At 49.8% G+C, this 22,764-nt stretch overlaps 1 protein-coding gene and 1 non-coding gene across 4 annotated transcripts in view; both read left to right on the top strand.

Moving 5' to 3' along the window:
* Window positions 1-22,764, top strand: part of DNAH2 (dynein axonemal heavy chain 2) — a 108,350-nt gene that overhangs the window by 33,839 nt on the left and 51,747 nt on the right. For all 3 annotated transcript variants that reach the window (XM_058675835.1, XM_058675834.1, XM_058675833.1), the window contains 20 exons: window positions 3,874-4,020; window positions 5,739-5,895; window positions 6,438-6,677; window positions 7,280-7,468; window positions 7,677-7,824; window positions 8,730-8,922; window positions 11,253-11,453; window positions 11,552-11,708; window positions 12,648-12,822; window positions 13,984-14,147; window positions 15,827-15,988; window positions 16,084-16,187; window positions 17,905-18,061; window positions 18,198-18,280; window positions 18,368-18,548; window positions 18,925-19,063; window positions 20,922-21,139; window positions 21,351-21,452; window positions 21,816-21,941; window positions 22,608-22,718. In XM_058675835.1, coding sequence (XP_058531818.1) covers window positions 3,874-4,020; window positions 5,739-5,895; window positions 6,438-6,677; window positions 7,280-7,468; window positions 7,677-7,824; window positions 8,730-8,922; window positions 11,253-11,453; window positions 11,552-11,708; window positions 12,648-12,822; window positions 13,984-14,147; window positions 15,827-15,988; window positions 16,084-16,187; window positions 17,905-18,061; window positions 18,198-18,280; window positions 18,368-18,548; window positions 18,925-19,063; window positions 20,922-21,139; window positions 21,351-21,452; window positions 21,816-21,941; window positions 22,608-22,718 — 3,154 coding nt within the window. The remainder of the gene's footprint in view (window positions 1-3,873; window positions 4,021-5,738; window positions 5,896-6,437; window positions 6,678-7,279; window positions 7,469-7,676; window positions 7,825-8,729; window positions 8,923-11,252; window positions 11,454-11,551; window positions 11,709-12,647; window positions 12,823-13,983; window positions 14,148-15,826; window positions 15,989-16,083; window positions 16,188-17,904; window positions 18,062-18,197; window positions 18,281-18,367; window positions 18,549-18,924; window positions 19,064-20,921; window positions 21,140-21,350; window positions 21,453-21,815; window positions 21,942-22,607; window positions 22,719-22,764) is intronic.
* Window positions 10,090-10,200, top strand: LOC118759693 (U6 spliceosomal RNA). Its single transcript, XR_004996350.2, has one exon. It is a non-coding gene; the product is annotated as a U6 spliceosomal RNA (small nuclear RNA).

Here is a 22,764-nt window from a genome sequence, read left to right as displayed (position 1 = left end):
TGAATTTTCAGCTCTTGATTTTTTGACCTGCTCCAGTCCTGGCTTTGGTGGACATTTTTGGAGGTGAACCCGTGGATAGTAGATCTCTGTCTCTCTAACTTTCAAATTAATAAGTAAAATCATTTAAAGATCATGAGATAATGGGACAAAGAGATAAATCTGCTCATCGTATTCTTCCTTTTCCCCCCTAAGATTTGTTGATTTACTCCCTGCATGACCAAAACATATGGGCCTGGGTCCATCTGAAGCCAGAAGCCACGAACTCCACATATGGGCCTGGGTCCATCTGAAGCCAGAAGCCACGAACTCCATCCGGGTCTTCCATGTGGGTAGGGGCCGGGACGTTAAGTACTGGGGTCCTCTGCTACCTATCTATCTTTCTTTCTTTCTTTCTTTCTTTCTTTCTTTCTTTCTTTCTTTCTTTCTTTCTTTCTTTCTTTCTTTTTAGATTTATTTACTTTTATTGGAAAATCAGATTTACAGAGAGAAGGAGAGACAGAGAAAGATCTTCCGTCCACTGGTTTACTCCCCAACCAGCCACAATGGCCAGATCTAAGCTGATCTGAAACCAGCAGCCAGGAGCCAGGAGTTTCTTCTCGGTCTTCCATGTGGGTACAGGGTTGCAAGGCCGTCCTCCACTGCTTTCCCAGGCCACAAGCAGGGAGCTGGATGGGAAGTAGAGTAGTGAGGATATAAACTGGCGCTCGTATGGAATCCTGGCATGTGCAAGGCAAGAATTTCGCCACTAGACTACTGCACCGGGCCCCTCCACTGCTTTTCTAATCGCATTGGTAGGGAGCTAGACTGGAAGCAGCGCAAACAGCACTCAAACTGGTGCTCCACTATGGATGCTAAAATTGCAGGCAAAGACTTAACTTGCTATGGCACAAGACCTCAACATACTTTCTGTCTAAATAAATAAGTAAGTAAGTAAATAAATAAATAAATAAGGAGAAAGCTCCCATCCTGCTGTTTCACTCCCCAGATGCCTACAAGAGTTGCCAGCGTGGCCCGGCGGCGTGGCCTAATGGCTAAAGTCCTCGCCTTGAACGCCCCAGGATCCCATATGGGCGCCGGTTCTAATCCCGACAGCTCCACTTCCCATGCAGCTCCCTGCTTGTGGCCTGGGAAAGCAGTTGAGGACAGCCCAGTGCTTTGGGATCCTGCACCCATGTGGGAGACCTGGAGGAAGTTTCTGGCTCCCGGCTTTGGACATCTGCTCGTTCACTCCCCAAGTGTTCTCAAAGGCTGGAGCTGAGCCAATCTGAAGTGAGGAGCTTCTTCTGCGTCTCCCCTGGGGGTGCAGGTCCCACGGCTTTGGGCCATGCTCTGCTGCTTTCCCAGGCCATAATCAGGTAGTTGGATGGGAAATGGATCAGCCAGAACACAAACCAGCACCAGTATAGGATCCCAGTGGATGCAAGGTAAGGATTTAGCCACTGAGCCATCACACCAGGCCTGCAATCAAGATTTTGATTGGCATTCCTATGAAGTGCCAGCAATGGGGAAGATGGCTTTAACCGATAAATCACAGCTCCAGTCCTAAAATATTATTTCAGTTTATAATCAATATGAAATTATTCATTATGGGGTATTTTCTATTTTTTATATCAGGTTTTGTTTTTCCATCTTTTATTTCTGTTTCTGAGAGATTTTTGTCAACTTTATCTTATACCTTTTAAAAACTATTTGTTTATTAAAGATGCATTTAGTTTTCCAAAGTCATCGTTATGAGGGAGCGGGGGAAGGTGGAGAGATCTTCCATCTGCTGCTTCACTCTTCAGATGAGCAGAATAACCATGACTGGCCTGGTTGAATACGGGAGCCAGGAGCTTCATCTTGTCTCTGTGTGGGTGGTTTAGACCACCTTCTGCTGCATTCCCCACCCATTAGCATGGAGCTAAATCACAAGAGGAACAACTGGGACGCAAACTGGCACCCATATGGGATGCTGGCATTGCAGGCGGCAGTTTTAGCCACCATGCTTAAGTGCCGGTTCCATACCCTTTTTTTTTTTTAAGATTTAGTTATTTATTTTTTTACTGGAAAGTCAGATATACAGAGAGGAGGAGAGACAGAGAGGAAGATCTTCCATCTTATGATGGTTCACTCCCCAAGTGGCTGCAATGGCCAGAGCTGAGCCAATCCGAAGCCAGGAGCCAGGAGCCTCTTCTGGGTCTCCCACGTGGGTGCAGGGTCCCAAGGCTTTGGGCTGCCGATTGCTTTCCCAGGCCACAAGCAGGGAGCTGGATGGGAAGCGGGGCTGCCAGGATTAAAACTAGTGCCCATATGGGATCCCCGTTGCAAGGTGAGGACTTTAGCCACTAGGCTACTGTGCCATGCCTAGGTCCATACCTTTTTTTTTTTTTTTTTTTTTTTTAAGATTTATTTTCATTACAAAGTCAGACATACTGAGAGGAGGAGAGACAGAGAGGAAGTGGAGCTGCCGGGACCAGAACCAGCGGCCATATGGGATCAAGGCGAGGACCTTAGCCACTAGGCCACGCTGCCAAGCCCCTAGGTCCATACCTTTTTAAAGAGATTTATTTATGTAAATGGCAGTGTTCACACACACACACACACACACACACACACACCCCTGGACCAGTACCAAGCCAGGAATCTGTACTGCCATCTGGAATTCCCTGTGGTGGTGGGGGCTCAAGGACTTGGGCCATCTTCTGCTGCTTTGTCCAGGCCCTTAGCAGGAAGCTGGATTGGAAGTGGAGCAGCCAGGATGCATATCAGTGCCCACAGGGGTTGCTGGTATTGCAGGTGACAGCTCTATCCGCTATAGCAAAACACTGGCCCCTTAACTTTTTCTTTTTAATTTTTAAAAAAGATTTATTTTATTGGAAAGGCAGATGTACTGAGAGGAGGAGAGACAGAGAGGAAGATCTTCCATCCGATGATTCACTCCCCAAGTGACTGCAACAGCTGGTACTGCGCCAATCCGAAGCCAGGAGCCAGGAACTTCTTTCCGGGTCTCCCATGCGGGTGCAGGGTCCCAAGGCTTGGGTCGTCCTCAACTGCTTTCCCAGGCCACAAGCAGGGAGATGGGTGGGAAGTGGAGCTGCCGGGATTAGAACTAGCACCCATATGGGATCCTGGCGCGTTCAAGGCGAGGACCTTAACCATTATACTATTGTGCCCGGTCCTTTTTTTTTTTTTTTTTTTTTCAATTTAAAAGATTTATTTGACAGGCACAAGAGAAACAGAGCCAGAGTTTCTTTCTCAGGTTCACACCCTAAATATCTGCAATGGCCAGGGCTCAAGCCAGGAGCTGGGAATCAGATATAGGTTTCCTGCATGGGGGTGGGGAACCCGGTTACGTGAACCATCACCACTGCTCCTCCAGCAAACTAGAGCCGGGAGCCAGGCCTTGGAATTGAACCCAGGCACTCCAGTGTAGGACTCGGGCAGCCTAATCAATCACCAAGGGAAACACCTGCTCCCCAGCATCTTGTTGGTGTCCCATGGGTGCTCTGTGTCTCTCTGAGGATGTTGGTGACAGTTAGGTGTCTTACTAGGAGTGAGCAGTTTTTTTTGGCCTCCACCGCGTGTGGAGACAGAGACCAAGGTCTGGGATCCCCAGCTTAGGGTCCCTGTTTCTCACCTTCCCACCTGCTGCTACTGCCTCCTCATGCTTGTGAGCTCTGCCTTCAGCACGGACAAGACCCCTTGAGATGGTTTTGGGGGGAAAGGGGAGGAAAAGTTGACTGTGTCCCCGTCTGCCTTCTCCAACGCCCCCCCTCCCCGCCCCCAGGCGCTCACTCCTGTCTGAGTTTCCCAGTCTGCCCCCTGGCTCCGCAGACCTTGTATCCTCCATCCCAGGAAGTCCTCTCAGTTGCTCGGCTTTTCTTCCTCTCCAAGGTCCTTGTTGATTCTTTTTGCGGAGATCGACTACTGGGAGCGGCTGCTGTTCGAGACACCGCACTACGTCATGAACGTGGCCGAGCGGGCCGAGGACCTGCGGATTCTGCGGGAAAATCTGCTCCTGGTGGCTCGGGACTACAACAGGTGGGAACGGCCCTCCTCTGTGCGGCTCCGCCCCTCGTTCTGGCCTCCCTACACTTCCTGTCCTTTTCCTTCATGTATTCCCTCGGAGGACCCCAGTTTCCAGGTTAGGACCTCCCTCATGCTACTTATGTATCTATAATGATTCCTATACTATGGAATTTGTCTTCTAGTTGCCTGGCAGAGAGCAAAACAACTCAGTCCCACCCCACCACAAAGGGCACTGGGACATATATACTGAAAGCTCTGGGTCATTTGTGGAGCAACCAAACTGAGAGACATCAGGATTAAGGGCACAGAGGGACATCAGATGCATTGGAGCAAATCCAGGCTGCTGGGACACCCCACGGCGGCCTCCAGGCTTCCGGGTGCTCATCTCCAGAGTGAAGCTGTGTGTGTCTGGGATCGGGCATTGATAGTGTGTGGTGGGCAGCTGATAGAACAAGCAGTGTGTACTGGTTTGCTTCTTTAACAACAGCATTGTATTGCATGCTGCTCTGAAGTCCACGTCCAAGGCCTTGGAGGATCAGAGCTCTGTTTCCTGATTCACCTGTGGAGTCTTCCTGCTGTGAACTCACGTGGAGGAAGGGACAAGGGAGGGTACTCATGACACTCAGGGAGGTTTCACCCCCGGACCTAAGCACCCCAAAGGCCACCCTTCCCTTTCACCTTGGGAATGAGGATTTAACAAGGAACTTTCTCATCCAATGCAAGTTCTTCTTCTTCTTTTTTGTCTTTTAAAGATTTATTTATTTGCAAATCAGATGAATTACAGAGAGAGGAGAGAGAGGGAGAGAGAGATCTTCCATCTGCTGATTCACTTCCCAGATGGCTGCAACAGGCAGCGCTGGGCCAGGCAGAGCTAGGAGCCAGGAGCTTCTTCCAGGTCTTGCACGTGAGTGCAAGGGCCAAAGCCCTTGGGCTTTTCCCAGGATCATCAGTGGAGCAAGGACACAAATCTGCTGCCAGTATAGGATCCTGGTGCTGCAGGTGGCAGTTTCATCTGCTTTGCCACAAAGTGAGCCCCAGACCTAAAGGTCTTGTTTGAGCATATTGAATCTCAGTGTCCGATACGGTAGCTTCTTTCACTGCATGTGAATATTCCCATTCAAACGAATAAAAATTAGAGGCTGATACTGTGTACAGTGGTCTAATCTTCCACTGTGACTCCAGTGTCATATATGAGCACTGGTTCAAATCCCAGAGTCTCTCCTTCTGACCCAGCTGCCTGCTAATGGTCAGGGAAGGCAACAGAAGATGGCTCAAGTGCTTAGACCCCTGCACCCACGTGAGAGACCTGGGAGAAGCTGCTGGCTCCTGCTTTCAGATCAGCTCAGCTCTGCCTGTTGCAGTCATTTGAGTAGTAAACCAGTAGATGAAGAAATCTCTCTCTCTCTCTCTCTCTATCTCTCTCTGATTCTCTTCTTGCTCACATGAACTCTTTGTTTCAAATAAAAATAACCTTTAAAAAATTAATAAAAATTTAAAATATGGTTTTAAAAGTGGTTACTCGTTGTTAGAGTTCCATAGCCATGTGTGACGAGTGGCTGTCACATTAGACAACACATGTTGTTATAAGATTCTGTCACCACAGAAAGCTGTTTTGGATCAGCCACAGGCTAGGATTGGGGATTTTGAAATTTCTCCTCTACATTTGCTGGCCCAGAGTAGTGACCTCCAGGGCTTGTCCCCACCTGTCATGTGCCCTCTCTTCTGGACAGAATTATTGCCATGCTGTCCCCAGACGAGCAGGCCCTATTCAAAGAGCGGATCCGATTCCTGGATAAGAAGATTCACCCTGGACTCAAGAAACTGCACTGGGCCTTGAAGGGGGCCAGTGCCTTCTTCATCACAGAGTGCCGTATCCACGCCAGCAAGGTGAGCCGCCAGAGCAGGGGCATCTGTGGGGCTTGGCGGAATGACTGGGGCAGGAGTAATTAATTAATATCTGCATCCTGGGTGGTGATAGGGAGATCTGGGAGTAGTATAAAAGATATCATCTACTTGGGGAGGACTTCTTTATTATTATTATTATTCATTCGTTTGAAAGGTAGAGTTACAGAGTGAGAGAGAGCACCCATTTGCTGGTTCACTTCCCGAATGGTCACAATAGCCAGGGCTGGGCCAGGCTGATGCCAGGGACCAGGAACTTCTTTACTCAAGTCCAGCTGTCACCTGCTGCTTCCCAGCCAAACTAGCAGGAAGCTGAATTGGAAGTGGGAGGAGCCAGCACTTGGATAGGCACTCTGATATGGTATGCCATTTTTGCAAGTGGGTGGCCTAACCTGGTGTGTACCTCAAGACCAGCTACATGGGGAGGGACATTTCTGAATGTTAGCTGGAGGCCAGGTGGGAGAGCGAAGTTAGGCCCTGGGCCACTCCTAAGCTGAAGCGCTCCCATGGGTGCGGCCTGACTCCAGGTACAGATGATTGTGAATGAGTTTAAGGCATCCACTCTGACCATCGGCTGGCGGGCCCAGGAGATATCGGAGACGCTGTTGGTACGCATTACCGGCAAACGCGTGTATAGGGACCTGGAATTTGAGGAGGACCAGAGAGATCACCGGGCAGCCGTGCAGCAGAAGCTGATGAGCCTGCACCAGGATGTGGTGGACATCTTGACCAACTCCTATGAAGTCTTCAAGAATGATGGCCCGGAGGTAGGGGTCACCAGGCCCCTCAGACAAGTCTCTGGCTTTGTGTCCTATGTTTTTTAAAAGATTTATTTTAATTGTATTGGAAAGTCAGGTTTACGGAGAGGAGGAGAGACAGAGAGCAAGATCTTCCATCCATTGATTCACTCCCCAAGTGACCGCAACGGTTGGAGCTGAGCCAATCTGAAGTCAGGAGCCCGGAGCCTCCTCCGGGTCTCCTACATGGGTGCAGGGTCCCAAGGCTTGGGTCATCCTCAACTGCTTTCCTAGGCTACAAGCAGGGAGATGGGTGGGAAGTGGGGCTGCCTGGATTAGAACCGGTGTCCATATGGGATCCCCCACCATGCAAGGCAAGGACTTTAGCCATTAGGCTACCGTGCCAGGTCCTGCTCCCCTATTTCTACTCAGAATGTGCTCTCAAAGACGCTGCTCTGGTCTCGGAGTCAGCCAACTTTAGTATTTCAAGCTTCTTCCTCAGGACTCAGTAGCTGCCTCTCTGTCCAACCAGCTTGCCCCCGTCCCTGCTGGCTGACTTTCACATCCGGGGACCTCCCCTGGGTGGCCCCAAGGGTGCTCCTTCTTTTCCTGACCCATTGCTTTACCATCAGATTCAGCATCAGTGGATGCTCTACACCGTCCGGCTGAACCACATGATGGAGGATGCCCTGCGCTTGAATGTGAAATGGTCGCTCCTGGAACTGTCCAAGGCCATCAACGGGGATGGAAAGACCACCCCCAACCCACTCTTCCGAGTCCTTGTCATTTTGCAGAATGATGTGCAGGGAGGTGTGGCCCAGGTAAGGGACCACTTTGTCCTAAACACCCCCAAATGATCATGCTTTGTCCATCAGTTGTCCCTGATCCCTAAACTTGGTCCTTGGCACTGGCTTTCCTTGAGGGTCTCCCATGCCAAGGCCTGGTGCTGAGGGTGCAGCCTCACTCTTGCAAAGCTTTGTCTCCTCCATGTGAGTTGTGCTGAGACCCCCTTGGCCATGATCCCTGCAGGTGGAATTCTCACCCACTCTACAGACGTTGGCAAACGTGGTCAATGACATTGGCAACCAACTCTTTTCCACCATCTCCGTCTTCCGCCACCTCCCGGAAGTCCTCATCAAGCGCAAGTTTAACCGGGAGCCCATCCATATAATCATAGGTGAGCCAGTGGGCACTGGGAAGGCAACAGTTGCCTGTGGAAACAGAATCTCAGGAATGTGCAGAGCTGGGAGGAAAGGCCAGGGCTGTACCAAGATATGCCTAGCCAGTCATCGCCACAACTGCTGGGAGACACAGTCAAGAGATCAGCCAGGGGAAGGGAGTGGGGACAGAAGGGGGTGAGATCAGGTGATGGGAGCTCCAGGGATTGGGGTTTGGAGTAGGAGATGAGGAAAGACCAGGTCCCAACAGGGGAGACTTTCTGGTCCCACAAAGGAGACGCTGAGAGCCATCCTTTCATTTCTGCCTCCTCCTCTGTTTCTTTTTAAAGATTTATTTATTGGGCTCGGCAGTGTGGCCTAGTGGCTAAGGTCCTCGCCTTGATCCCATATGGCCGCTGGTTCTGATCCTGGCGGCTCCACTTCCTCTCTGTCTCTCCTCCTCTCAGTATATCTGACTTTGTAATAAAAATAAAATAAATCTTTAAAAAAAATTATTTATTGGAGAGGCAGAGTGACACAGAGAGAGGAGATGGAAAAGGAGAGAGATTTACCAACTGCTGGTTCACTCCTCAAATGGCCATAAAAGGCGAGGGCTGGAGCTGGGAGCCTGGAAGGCCATCAGAGCCTCCCGTGTGGGTGTCGGGCCCAAGCTTCCCGGCCATCGGCTGCTCCTTTCCTCAGTGCATTAGCAGGGAGCTGGCTGGGAAGTGGAGCAGCCGGGATGCTACTGTGGGATGATCAAGGATGCTGTGCCACGCCGCCCTCCTGCTCCTCCTCTGCTTTCTGAGACCGTTGTTGGAGCTGTGGCTCCCTAGCGAGCCACTATTGGTGCAGAACGTCTGGGGTAGCGGCCGGAGTGGGAGACTCGGGGAGCCTGATGTGCGTTTCTTGGGGTCTTCTGCAGAGCGGGATGAAGACATTAAGAAGATTCAGGGCCAGATCAGCAGCGGCATGAACAACAATGCCAGCCTGCTGCAGAGCTACCTCAAGACCTGGGACTTGTATCGGGAGATCTGGGAGATCAACAAAGACTCGTTCATCCGTCGCTACCAGCGTCTCAACCCCCCAGTCTCTTCCTTTGATGCCGACATTGCCCGGTGAAGGGGGCAGAGCTGGAGGTGGAAGTGTTGGGAATGGAGAAGGAGTCAGGGGAGACCAGAGACCCCACAGGGGGGTGGGGACGGGGTGGGGGTGGGGAGGGTGCAAGTGTGTCCTCGACTACAGGACAGGAGATCCAGGGCCTTGGACCCTCATTCCTCCAGGGTGGGGAGCAGGGAAGAGCCAGACAAGGTCAGAGGGGGAAGATGATTATTTGGGGAACACGATGGATACTGTAAGGACCCTCTTTTGGATCTTCCACGCGGGTGCAGGGTCCCAAGACTTTGGGCCATCCTTGACTGCCCTCCCAGGCCACAGGCAGGGAGTTGGATGAGAAACAGGGCTGCCGGGATATGAACTGGTGTCCATATGGGATCCCAGTGTGTGCAAGGCGAGGATTTTAGCCACTAGGCTACTGCGCCAGGCCCCCACCACCCGCTTTTTTTCTTTTTTCTTTTCTTTTTTTTTTTTTTTAAAGATTTCTTTATTTGCATTGGAAAGCCAGATATACAGAGAGGAGAGACAGAGAGAAAGATCTTCCATTCACTCCCCAGATGGCCACAATGGCTGGAACTGAGCTCATCCGAAGCCAGGAACCAGGAAATTCTTTCAGGTCTCCCATGTGGGTGCGGGGGCCCAAGTACTTTTGCTGCTTTTCCAGGAACATGAATAGGGAGATGCATCAGAAATAGAACAACCAGGACTCAAACAGCACTCACATGGGATGCTGGCGTTGCAGGTGGCGGCTTAGCTTGCTTTGCCACCATACAGTCCCTGATCCCCACAGAGTGAGCCACATGGGCATAGAAGGGAAGACAGGGCAACAGTGCCTAAGCGTTACAGGCTAAGCCTCAGTCTGCAGTGCCAGCACCTCACTCGTATAAGCTCCAGTTTGTGTTCTGGCTGCTCTGCTTCCCAATCAGCTCCCTGCCTATGGCCTGGGAAAGCAGTCGAGGATGATCCAAGTTCTTGGGTCCCTGTATCCACATGGGAGACCCAGAAGAAGCTCCTGACTTCAGATCAGCCCAGCTGCAGCCATGGTGGCCATGGAGGGAGTGAACCAGCAGATGAAGGATCTTTCTTCCTCTCTTTCTCTTTCTCTCCCCTCAGATCTCCATCTCTCCTTTTCTCTGTAACTCTGCCTTTCAAATAAAAATGAATTTTTAGTGCTTGCTCTGGCAGCACATATACTAAAAAATTGGAACAATACAAAGAGGATCAGCATGGCCTCTGTTCAAGGATGACACACAAATTCTTGTGTGAAGCATCCATATTTCAAATAAAACAACAACAACAAAAAGATGAATCTTGAAAGAAGGAAGGCAGTCTGCAGCTGGATTTATATATGGCAGGTGACTGAATTCTTTCAGCAGCCCTGTGTTACAGATGGGGAAATGGAGTCTCAGACCGATTTACAAAGTAGAAGACACCTACCTATATTGTGGTGTAGACAGCTAAGCTTCCTCCGTTGATGTCAGCATCCCAAATGGGCACTGTTTCATGTCTCAGGTGTTCCACTTCTGATCCCGCTCCCTGAATATGTGTCTGGAAAAGCAGCAAAGGATGACAGATGTATTGGGGTCCCTACGCTCACGTGGGAGACCTGGAGGAAGCTCCTGACTCCTGACTTTGGGAGTGGCCCAGCTCTTGCGGTTGCTACCATTTGGGACTGAAGCAGAAGTTGGAAGATGTCTTTATCTGTCCCTCTTTCTCCTTGTAACACTACCTTTTAAATTACTATATTAAATTTAAAAGAAAGAGAAAAAGAAAGAGAGAGAGAGAAAGTCACTTTCTTGAATTTACAGAGCTGGGAAGAGCACAGTGTGAGCCTCCGCCCTGCTCTTGACAACCAATTTGTTTTAAAATTTATCACTTGAGAGATAGAAAGCTCCCATCTACTGGTTTACTCTGCAAACAGTTTCAATAGTTAGGGCTGAGATGGGGAGCTGGGAGCTCACACCAGGTCTCTGATGTGAGCTCAACCACCTGAGCTATCACCAGTGCCTTCCAGGAAGTGGACTCTGGAACCAGAGCTGGGACTCGATCCCATGGTCTCTGATATGGGATGCAGGTGTCCTAACCCATGGGCCAAACACCTACTCCCAATGCAACTCTGGAGACTTGAATGCCAAGTTAAGGCCTTTGATGCTATCTTTAGAACCAATTATTGGGAAAATGACCATCACAACTGTGTGCCTGTGAGGAGCTGACAGGAAATATCTGGGAGTAGAATGCTCAAGAACTGCTGCAGCAGGGGTAAGGGTAGGGGTGGAGCGGGGACCTGTCCATGAAGAGGCGCATCCTAATGGGGCACCTGGGGCCCTCACAGCTACACGGAGGTTGCAAATAATGTCCAGAAGGAGGAGACCGTCCTCAACATCCAGTTCGTGCTGCTTGACTGCTCACACCTCAAGTTCTCACTGGTGCAGCACTGCAATGAGTGGCAGAACAAGTTCACAACCCTGCTCAAGGAGATGGCAGCTGGGCGCCTGCTGGAGCTGCACACCTACCTGAGGGAGAACGCAGAGAAGTATGGGTTGGGGCAGGACTGTGCCATGGGGGTGTGCAGGGTTGGGGGTGGGGGTACCGTGCTTGCTACTCACCTGCACACTCCCTGCCTGCCTTCAGGATCAGTCGCCCACCCCAGACGCTGGAGGAACTGGGGGTCAGTCTGCAGCTTATGGATACCCTGCAGCATGACTTGCCCAACCTGGAGGCCCAGATTCCTCCCATCCACGAACAGTTTGCCATTCTTGAAAAGTATGAGGTGCCAGTGCCGGACAGTGTAAGTACCAGCAGAGTGTCCTTCATTCGGGTTGGACCGCCTGAGTAGCCACAGACTGTGGGGAACCCTTGTTCTGCTGGAGAGGGGAGCAGGGACATGAAGAGGGAGAACATTTAAGATTGAAAAGCCACTGAGAACCAAAGCCAATTCCAATTCCAATTGCCATCTACTTACGGATTTCTTTTAGGTCCAGCAACTCTTGGTTTGGTTTCTTTTATTTTAATGTATTATTTATTTTCATCTTATTCAAGAGACAGAAAGACAAACACAGAGCTCTTCCATTTGCTGGTTCACTCCCCAAAGGCCAATAAGAACCAGAGCTTGGAAAGGAGCCTGGAACTCAGTCTGGGTCTCCTCAATGACCTGGTGTTTCCTAGGGTAGACATGAGCAGGAACCTGCATTGGAAGTGAAGTTGGGACTTAAACTCAGGTCCTCTGATATGGGGACATGGGCATCCCAAGTGGCATCTGAGCCGCTGGGCAAACACTGGTTTCTTGGACTGATGTCTTTGGGCCTACCCAAACTTGTCCATGGTGCTGCAGTCAGCTTTTTGTTGCTAGAACTAAGATACCCGAGAGAAGCTACTTCTCAAGAAGAAGGTCTGTGTTTGGCCCGTGGTTCTGGAGGTTCACAGTCTCAGATCAGGCAGCACCATCGGTCTGGTGTCCAGTGAAGGAGACGAAGGGGAAATGCATGCAGAGGAAGGAGCCATGGCAATCTGGGGAACAGAGAAACAGGGAACAAGCTAGTCCAAGTGGTCTCCCTTACACAGTTTCCAACGTTTGAGTACGGAGCCCCACTCTGGTGACCTATTGTGACCTGATCTTCTCCCCAAAGCCCTGCCTTTAGACACCATAAGTCCCCACCCTTTCAGCACAGGTGAGAAGGACTCACACATCTCCTGCTTGTGGGTCATCCTTCCTTGGTTTATGCTGCAGGTTCTGGAGATGCTGGACAGTCTCAATGGGGAGTGGGTTTCATTCCAACAAACTCTGCTGGACAGTGAGCAGATGCTGAAGAAAAACAAAGAGAAGTTCAAGACCGGCCTCATTCACTCAGCAGATGACTTCAAGAAGAAAGCACATACCCTTCTGGAAGACTTTGAGTTCAAAGGTTCTCTTTTCCCCAACTATCGCCCACCTTTAGCTTTCGTTTTGAGACCCAGTCTTCAAATCCTATGCCTTGGGAAGGTGAGAACAAGGATGGGAGGAGGAGGAGGCAGGTACCAGGTACGGGGAGAGAGTCACAGGGAGCAGATGATGAGAATATGCAGTTGCTGATACTAAATTAGCCAGCAGAAGCCCAGCTTGCTGCATTTTAGGTTCCCTTTCTCTCTCTCACTCTCTCTCTTTCTCTCTTTTTCCTATCCTTCATTTTCCTTCCTTCCTTTCCTTTCCTTTCTTCCTTCCTGATCATTCTCTGCATGATTTATTTATTTTTATTGGAAAGGCAGATTTACAGGAAGAAGGAGAGACAGAAAGATATTCTGTCCATTGGTGCCCTCCCCCAGGTGGCCGCAATGGCCAGAGCTGAGCTAATCTGAAACCAGGAGTCAGAAACTTCTTCTGGGTCTCCCACACAGGAGCAGGATCTCAAGGTTTTGGGCCGTCCTCCACTGCTTTCCCAGGCCACAAGCAGGGAGCTGGATGGGAAGTGGAGCTGCTGGTATATAAACTAGTACAGCACCCATATGGGATCCCAGTGCATGCAAGGTGAGGATGTGCTGGGATCCTATATGGGTACCAGTTCATGTCCTGTGTGCTCCACTTCCTTGGGACCCTGCATCAATGTGGGAGGCCCAGAAGAGGATCCTGTCTCCTAGCTTCATATGGGCTCACTGACACCATTGTGGTCACTTGAAGAGTGAGCCAGTGTATACAGGATGTTTTTTTTCTATCTTTAGTACTCTTCACAAATCTAATCTACCTATAAGTGAAAATAAATAAGCTTTAAAAAAAATTTCCCAGCTGCTGCTTAACTCCCCACGTGTTTACATCAGCCAGAATGGGCCGGGATACTGCAGGGAGTCAGAAACTCAATCCAGTCTCCCACGAAGGAGCTAAGTGCTGGCCAATCATCTGCTGCCTCCCAGGGTCCACATTAGCAGGAAGTTGAAATGGGAACAGAGCTGGGCCTCAAATCCAGGCACTCTGGCACTGCATGCATGTATCCCAAGTGGTGCGTTTCTTGACTGCTGGGCCAAACACCCACTCATGTTCCACTTGTTTCTCATTCTTGAGTCACTTTTGTTGTTACATCTTGACCTGCCCACAGGCCCCTTCACCAGTAATGTGGGCTACGTGACTGCCCTGGAGCAGATTGCCCAGGTGCGGGCCACACTGATGGCCATGAGGGAAGAAGAGAGCAGTCTCCGCCACAACCTGGGCATCTTCAAGATTGAGCAGCCCGTCTCGAAAGACCTGCAGAACCTGGAGAAGGTGATGAGCCACAGTGGCCCCCTGGGAACCAGGCATAAGGGGGCGGCAGGGGACGGGAGAATGGTTTCCTGGTGCCCTGGGAAAACAGTTGGGACCCAAGAGATAAGTTCAGGCAGAGCTGTTTTTAGTTTTTTGAAATGTAGTAAAACTCACCCAGCAAAAGTAGCCATCTTCACTGATGCATCCAGAGGCATTTGGTACATTCAGCAGGTCCTATGACCATCATCCTTTAGTCACCAAACATGTCACTATCCTGAAAGGAAACCCTATAGACATGGCAGTCACCCTCCATCCCCCTTCCATAGCCACCTTCAGTTACTAGACTGTTCGCACGCATATGGGCTGGATGTTTTGTATAAAGGGAACCATAGAATATGTGGCCTTGTTATGTCTGACCTCTTTCACCCAGCACAATATCTTTAAAATTCTATTATAATGTAGTATTCATTAATACTTTCATTCTTTTTTGTGACTGAATAGGACTTTATATTTGCTGCACTCTATTTATATAGTTTTGTTTAATCTGAAATTGAGAAAGAAAAGAGTGAAATCTTCTGTCCCACACTCCCCACCCCAACCCTGTAAATGTCTCCAACAGCCAGGGTTGGGCTAAGCCAAAGCTCAGAGTTGTGAACTCCAGCAGGGGCTGCCTTGGGCTGTCTTCTGCTGCTGTCCCTGGTGCAATAGTAGAAAGTTGGATCAGAAGTGGAGTAGCCTGGATTTGAACCGGACAAAACAGTATGTGATAGCAGAACCCAGAGGCAGCTCCAAATGCTCACCCTTGGATGGTTACTCAAAAAAAAAAAGCCCATTTACTAGTTGGCGGCTGTTGGGGTTGCTTTCCCCTTTTAGCTATTGTGAGTAGTGTTTTACCAATATGTGCACTTGTACTTGCCCAGACACCCACTCCCCTCCTGTAAGAGTAAGTCTGGGAGCGGAATTGCTGTTAGTATAGTGACACAGTGTTCAGTGTTCTGAGGAGCTGCCAAGCTGTAACCCGTGGAAGCTGTCCGTTAAAGTTCTCACTGGTCAGATAGGATTTCTAGTTCTCCACCTCCATTTCCCCTCTAGGCATTTAGCGGATGTACGACTGTAGCTCATTGAGGGTTTTTTGTTTTAATTGATTTTTTTTTTTTTTTGAGAGAAGGAGAGATGGAGACAAAAAGACAATGAGCTTCCATCCTTGATTCACTTAAATGCCTGCAATAGCCAGGCTGGCCCAGGAACTAAGAACTCAGTCTGGGCGTGCCTATGTGCATAACAAGGATTCAACTGCTTGAGCCGTCACCTGCTACCACCAAGGGTGGGCATCAGCAGGAAGCTGGATTTGGAGGGTAGAACCACAATTTGAACCCAGGTACCCCACTGTGGGATGTGGGAGTCCCAAACAGCATCTCAGCTGTTGTGTTGAACAGTCTCTCTTTGTTGAGGCTTTGGTTTGCATTGCCCTAATGATCAATGGCACTGGGGATTGTTCCCCCCCCCCCCCGTACTTACTACTTGATGAGCTCTTAAAGCAAGAGAGTAGAGAAAAAAAGTATGAAGCCAGGAGGAAGCTTTATGACCTGGAGTGAAAAAGTTTTGGAAGCGAGAGGAGCAAAGGACCCGAGCAGGTGGCCATCAGGGAAGAAGAAAGAGGGCAGGTGGCACTCTGTAACTCTCTGCTCTTGTCTGTGCAGGAGCTGGATGCACTCCAGCAAGTCTGGGAGATCACACGGGACTGGGAGGAGAACTGGAACCAGTGGAAGACTGGCCGGTTCCTGACCCTGCAGACAGAGAACATGGAGAGCATGGCCCATGGGCTGTTTCGCCGGCTCACGAGACTGGCCAAAGAGTATAAGGTATGAGGGGACAGGACAGCAGGCGCACGAGCTGGAGAGGAAGAGGAACTGCCAGGGGCTAGCTGGTCTTTCTGACACCTCCCGCTTCTACTCAGGACCGAAACTGGGAAATCATTGAAACCACTCGCTCCAAAATCGAGCAGTTCAAGAGGACCATGCCACTCATCTCCGACCTGCGGAACCCTGCCCTTCGAGACAGGTGAGGCTGCTGTGTGCCCGCTGGGGGCAGCTGCTTTATCCCATGCCAGGTTGTGCCACATCCCCCCAGGTCTTTCCATTAACTGAAATGATCATATGATCAAAACTGAAATCATCACAGTGATCATAGCTCTCTTTCATTCTCTGTCCACACATGTACTCCCCCTCTTAAATTATTTTATTTTTAAAAGATCATTTACTTAAAGGACAGAGAGAGAGAGAGAAATATCATCCATCCAACATTCCCCAAATGGCTGCAATGGCTAAGGCTGATCTGGGCCAAACCCAGGAGCCAGGAACGCTATGTGGGCCTCCCACAGGGCTGTTAGGGGCCCAAGCATTTGGACCATCTTTCACTGCTTTCCCCAGGCACTTTAGCAAGGAGCTGGATCACAAGTGGAGCAGCCAAGACGTGGACTTGTACTCATACGAGATGCCAACGTCACAGGCAGTGGCTTGACGTGGTACACCGCAATGTTACCACACCAGCCCTCGCCTCTACACCTCCATCAAAGTTCTAAGCACTTTCTCTCCATTGCTTCCACTAATATTTTTGTGTCATTCAAGTTTAACTACTTTGATGTATCTGAAATTTATTGTAGGATAGAGGAGAGAAATTGTAAGCCATTGGGCATAGAATGCAGTATTTGAGGGGCCAGCCTTGTGGTGTAGCAGGCAAGGCCGCTATCTGCAACATGGGCATCTCATACAGGCTTACCCAGCTCTGGACATTGTGCCCCTCCAGGAAGTGAACCAGCAGATGGAAGATCACTCTTTCTTTCTGTCTTCTTTCTATAATTCTGACTTTCAAATAAATAAATATTTTAAAAAGTTTTATTAAATGGTGTTTCAATCATTGCCTATCCATTTAAGAGAGAATAGTTAGACTCTTCTCTTGCATTGCCGCCAGTATAATGTTGTTAGCAGTGTTCTTTTTTTAAATTTATTTATTTTTATTGGAAAGTCAGATATACAGAGAGGAGGAGGGATAGAGAGGAAGATCTTCCAGCAAGTGGCTGCAAAGGCCAGAACTATACCAATAGGAAGCCAGGAGCCAGGAGCCTCTTCTGGGTCTCCCACACTGGTGCAGGGTCCCAAGGCTTTGGACCATCCTCGACTGCTTTCCCAGGCCACAAGCAGGGAGCTGGATGGGAAGTGGGGCCTCCAGGATTAGAATTGGCACCCATATGGGATCCTGGCACAAGCAAGGCGAGGACTTTAACCACTAGGCTACCGTGCTGAGCCCACAGAGTTCCTTTGTGAAGTTTACATGGTGAAGTCTAATCTTTAATTATTATTAGTAACTTTGTGAAGCTTGCATGGTGAAGTCTAACAACTTTATTTAATTATTATTCACATCTCTAAGCCTCAGTTTTCTTATTGACAAATGAGGCAATAGTAACTTCCACATTACAGACTGCTGTGAGAATTGAAATGCTTCATGTGGTACGCTGAGAGTGTGGTCTGGAGTAAGGCTACAGCAGCTCACTGGTGTGTTGGGGTGTGCTCTTGTGCCCTAACCCCCTCTTCAGAGAGTTCGTTCCCTCAATCTTCGTGCTCCTTGTGGAGTCCACTATTGCACCTGGGTACCTGTTTAGTAAAACTTGTCGAGTCATGAGTTAGCAAAAACCTAGAATGGCTAGGTCTCAGTGGGAACAAGCATGTGCAGCGGCCCGGTGACCAGCCCCCTGAGCAGACCCTCTTGTCCCTGGCTGCAGGCACTGGGACCAAGTCAGGGATGAGATCCAACGGGAGTTTGATCAGGAATCTGAAAGCTTCACCTTGGAGCAGATTGTTGAGCTTGGGATGGATCAACACGTGGAGAAAATTGGGGAGATCTCGGCTTCGGCAACCAAAGAGCTGGCTATAGAGTTGGTAATGACACAGTCTCCCTCCACCCACCCCCAAGTTCCCACTCCTGGCCTCCCCGGCTGCCTGGACCCCCAACCTAGAAGGCTGGCCAGCTCTTCCTCCATCCCTGATGGCCATGCCCCCTGGCTTCCCTCCTCAGGCGTTACAGAACATTGCCAAGACCTGGGATGTGACTCAGCTAGACATAGTACCCTACAAGGATAAGGGCCACCACCGAATCAGGTAGGAGAGGGACCCAGGGCTGCAGTGGAAAGGAGGGGAGGACTATATAGCCCAAAGCTTGGTTGACCTTGACCTCTCGTGACCCAGAGGCACAGAGGAAGTCTTCCAGGCACTGGAAGACAACCAGGTGGCACTGTCCACCATGAAGGCTTCACGCTTTGTCAAGGCCTTTGAGAAAGAAGTGGACCATTGGGAGCGCTGCCTCTCCCTCATCCTGGAGGTCATCGAGATGGTGCTGACCGTGCAACGCCAGTGGATGTACCTTGAGGTCAGAATTCAGTACCAGAGCATTCAGACCACCAGCTCTTGCCCCCTGTCTTTGCTAAGGACCTGCACGTTTGCCCCACTGCCGTCCTTCTTTCCCCACTTTTGCAGTCTCTTTTTATCTAGGATCCAGCCGTTGGCTCCTAGATCCCCTCCCCAACAAGGTTTTACCCTTCCCTGATTCCCAGCTCACTTTTTTCTTCTTGACCCAGTGACCCAGCCTCCCAATCCCAACCTTCCTTCTAGAATTTGGGTTCTCTTGGCCTTTGGCTTCTGATGTGCTGTATCTTCTACCCAACTGTCAGCTCTGGCCTGGGGAGCACTGGGGAGTGTGGGAGAAACAGTCTCTCACCCACCCCAACTCTCGCCCCCTCATCCAGAATATCTTTCTGGGAGAGGACATCCGGAAACAACTGCCCAACGAGTCAGCCCTGTTTGACCAGGTCAACAACAACTGGAAATCCGTCATGGACCGGATGAGCAAGGACAGCAATGCTCTTCGCAGCACTCACCACCCAGGTCAGAACCCCCTGCCTGTCACCCTGCCACAGCCTTCACCGGTACCCTGCCGAGATGAGAAGTCAGGGCCACACACTGCATTTGCCAAAACCCAGACTGTTGTTAACTTATGGCTCTTGTGACACTTCCCATCGCTGTTGCCCCTTCTAAGCATTAAATCATGATTCAGTTAGTTGAACTCAACAAATATCCAAGTAGAGCATAACACAGTACTTTGAATCACAGGATGTGAAATCAAGCTGGAGTTTGAGGGCTGGTTCAAATCTCTCTGTGTGTTCTTGGATAGCTTGCTTCCTCCATACAACAGCCTTCTTGTTGTTGGGAGAGGGCTTATGACAGCTGTTATATATAAAGATTTTTTTATTGGAAAGGCAGATTGAGAGAGAGAGAAAAGAAACAGAGAAAAAAAATCCTGTCTACTGATTTATTCCCCAAGTGACCACAACAGCCAGAGATGAGCTGATCTGAAGCCAGGAGCTTCTTCCAGGAATCCAACATGGATGCAAGATCCCAAGGACTTGGGCAATCCTCTACTACTTTCCCAGGCCACGAGCCTGGGAAGTGAGCAGCTGGGACATGAACTGGCGCTCACATGGGATCCCAGCACTTGCAGGGCAGAGGATTACCCAAGCAAATGATCACACTCGCCCCAAAATTATGTTTTGGAGCAACTTATGAGCAGAATCATGAAAATCATCATCCCATGATTAAAAGGACAAAGCAAGTTCATTTGGTCTGTGGCCACCAAGATTCCCTGATATCCAGGGAGTCGCTGTGGGGTCACTTCCCCCAGAGGCTTCAGCAGCCTGGAGACTGTATTTGAAGGCTTAGGGTCACATCAGAGTTCACACTCATGAACAATCATGTTTTCTTCAGAAAGCTAGAAACTTGGAAGACAAGGAAGAACACAACCAAGACCTAAGGCAGTGGGACGTTGACCGGTGGGGGAACTAAGTCTACTGCTGAGACTGCATGAATTTAAATGCATTTTATTTTGTAAATATTTATTTATTTGGAAGGTAAGTAGAGAGAAAGAGATGTTCAGAAAGAGATCTTCTATTCACTGATTCACTCTCCAAATGGCTGCAACTGTCAGGACTGCACCAGGCTGAAGCTCAGAGCCTGGAGCCTCATCTGGATCTCCCATATGGGTGGCAGGGGCCCAAGCACTTGGGCCACCTTCCAGGAGCATCAGGGACTCAAACTGGTGTTTTTATGGGATGCCAACAGTGGTTTAACCTTCGACCCCACAGTGCTTGCCCCCATGCATTTTGTTTAATATCTCTAATTGTTCTTTGATATGGGTCAGCTTGCCATTTTACAACCAATGATATCAGTGAGGTTGACTGACTTGCTAGTAAGCTAAAGAGTTGCCATTGGAGTGGCCATCTTCCCCTCGCAGGCTCATGACCCAGTCATTGCAGACCTCTTCCAGCGTGCATGTGACATGTGTTTAAATTTAATAATTTAACTGGTCAGGTTGTATAAATGCAGATTAAAGTCTAACTTTGGGTTGTCCAGGGAAGCCCCAAAGTCTTAGGTAGAGTGAAACTGTTATTTCCAAAGGCTGATGAGAGATGGGGTTATATGAATGAAATCACATGTGATGCATAATTAACCTATATGTTATAATATATACAACGTGTAACTTAATATGTATAATGAACACTTAACAATGAATTAATGAAGGTGGTGGGGCAAATGTGAGAGTATTTTGGAGATATTTCTGTACTCTTCCAAATCCTGTGGTAACTTGTACCCCAACACTCAAGAGTTGGTAGCTATATTTGGGGACTCCAGATCCCCTGAGGCAGTGGTCCAAAGGCCATTGGATACTACTCGCCGCTGTTGTTTCTAGGCCTGCTGGACAAACTGATAGAGATGAACACAATTCTAGAAGACATCCAGAAGTCTCTGGACATGTATCTGGAGACCAAACGCCACATCTTCCCCCGCTTCTACTTCCTGTCCAACGATGACCTGCTGGAGATCTTGGGCCAGTCCCGCAACCCAGAGGCCGTGCAACCACACCTCAAGAAATGCTTTGACAACATTAAACTGCTGAGGATCCAGAAGGTCCGCAGAGGCGGCTGCGGTGGGATGAGGGGCAGGGCAGGGATGGTGGCTTGACAATCCTTGGGCCTGAGGGTGATGTCAGTGCGGGGCTCTAGATGCCCATGGGGCAGAACTTTGTGGCATTGGCAACACTGAGAGGAGGGAAAGGAGCAAAAGTGACCCTGGAAAGATCCACATACTTGTGGCTAGGCAAAGCAACCCTTTTTTGCAGGCTGGGGGACCCAGCAGCAAGTGGGAAGCTGTAGGGATGTACTCGGGTGATGGCGAGTATGTTGACTTTCTCCACCTTGTACTTCTAGAAGGGCCTGTAGAGGTGAGTGGTAAAAGGTCTGAGAACCAAGCTGCCTTTTCTTCCTATTAGAAGTTTTACTTGGTTTTGTGAAGAGGGAACATCTCCAGGAAAGAAAATTAGCTGTTTCCCCTCTTCTCATCACCCACACACACCTGCCATTCTTAACAACCATAACCTCTATCTTGTACTTGCTTCCCCTGGAAAATCAGACAATTTTCCTAAGAGTTCCACTCCTCTCAAGGACCTGGGCCAGCTCTTGCCAGGTTCCTATCTTTTTCTGGGGGCCAAAGCCCTGGAGTCCTGTTTCTGAGGTGCTTGTCCTTTGAGGGCCTTGACTCTGATGACCCGGAGGCTGAACCATCCCTTTCTTTCACCTCCCTCTAGTCCTGGCTTGGTGACGTGGAACGCACCATGAGGGTGACCCTGCGGGACCTACTCCGGAACTGCCGCCTGGCCCTTAAGAAGTTCCTCAACAAGAGAGACAAATGGGTGAAAGAGTGGGCTGGTCAGGTGAGCTGGGGTTTGTTGGGAATGGGGCAGCAAGAAAGATGACTCTCAAGAGGAGCAGTGAATGGACAGAAGGACAGGGTCTTAAGCTGCACTAAATGGAGATTTCTTACTATCTTTCTGGACTATGCCTTTCGTCCTGTGCTTGCCAGATTCTTGGCTCCTGACCCAAGCCTCATGCTCCATTCTTTAAGAATGAGTTACCGGGCCTGGCGGCATGGCCTAGCGGCTAAAGTCCTCGCCTTGAAAGCGCCAGGATCCCATATGGGCGCCGGTTCTAATCCCAGCAACTCCCAGCAGCTCCACTTCCCATCCAGCTCCCTGCTTGTGGCCTGGGAAAGCAGTGGAGGACAGCCCAATGCATTGGGACACTGCACCCGCGTGGGAGACCTGGAAGAGGTTCCTGGTTCCTGGCTTTGGATCGGCGCGCATCGGCCCGTTGCAGTCACTTGGGGAGTGAATCATCGGATGGAAGATCTTTCTCTCTGTCTCTCCTCCTCTCAGTATATCCGGCTTTCCAATAATAATAAATTAAAAAAAAAAAAAAGAATGAATTACATAGTGAGAGACACTCCCGTAGCACCTCACCCTGGGGTCACTGGACTTGGTGGGTGGACTGTGCGTGTGGCCAGGTCAACACCCTGGCATACGGCTTTTGCACCTGCCCAGATGGTGATCACTGCCAGCCAGATCCAGTGGACAGCTGATGTCACCAAGTGCCTGATGACAGCCAAGGAGCGGGGAGACAAGAAAATCCTCAAGGTCATGAAGAAGAAGCAGGTGGGAAACTCTAGAGAAGTGGAGCTAGGCCTAGAGTTGGCACTCC

This window comes from Ochotona princeps, chromosome 17 (assembly GCF_030435755.1).
Source record: "Ochotona princeps isolate mOchPri1 chromosome 17, mOchPri1.hap1, whole genome shotgun sequence".
Classification (NCBI taxonomy): domain Eukaryota; kingdom Metazoa; phylum Chordata; class Mammalia; order Lagomorpha; family Ochotonidae; genus Ochotona; species Ochotona princeps.
This window is presented reverse-complemented; position numbering and strand designations above follow the sequence as displayed.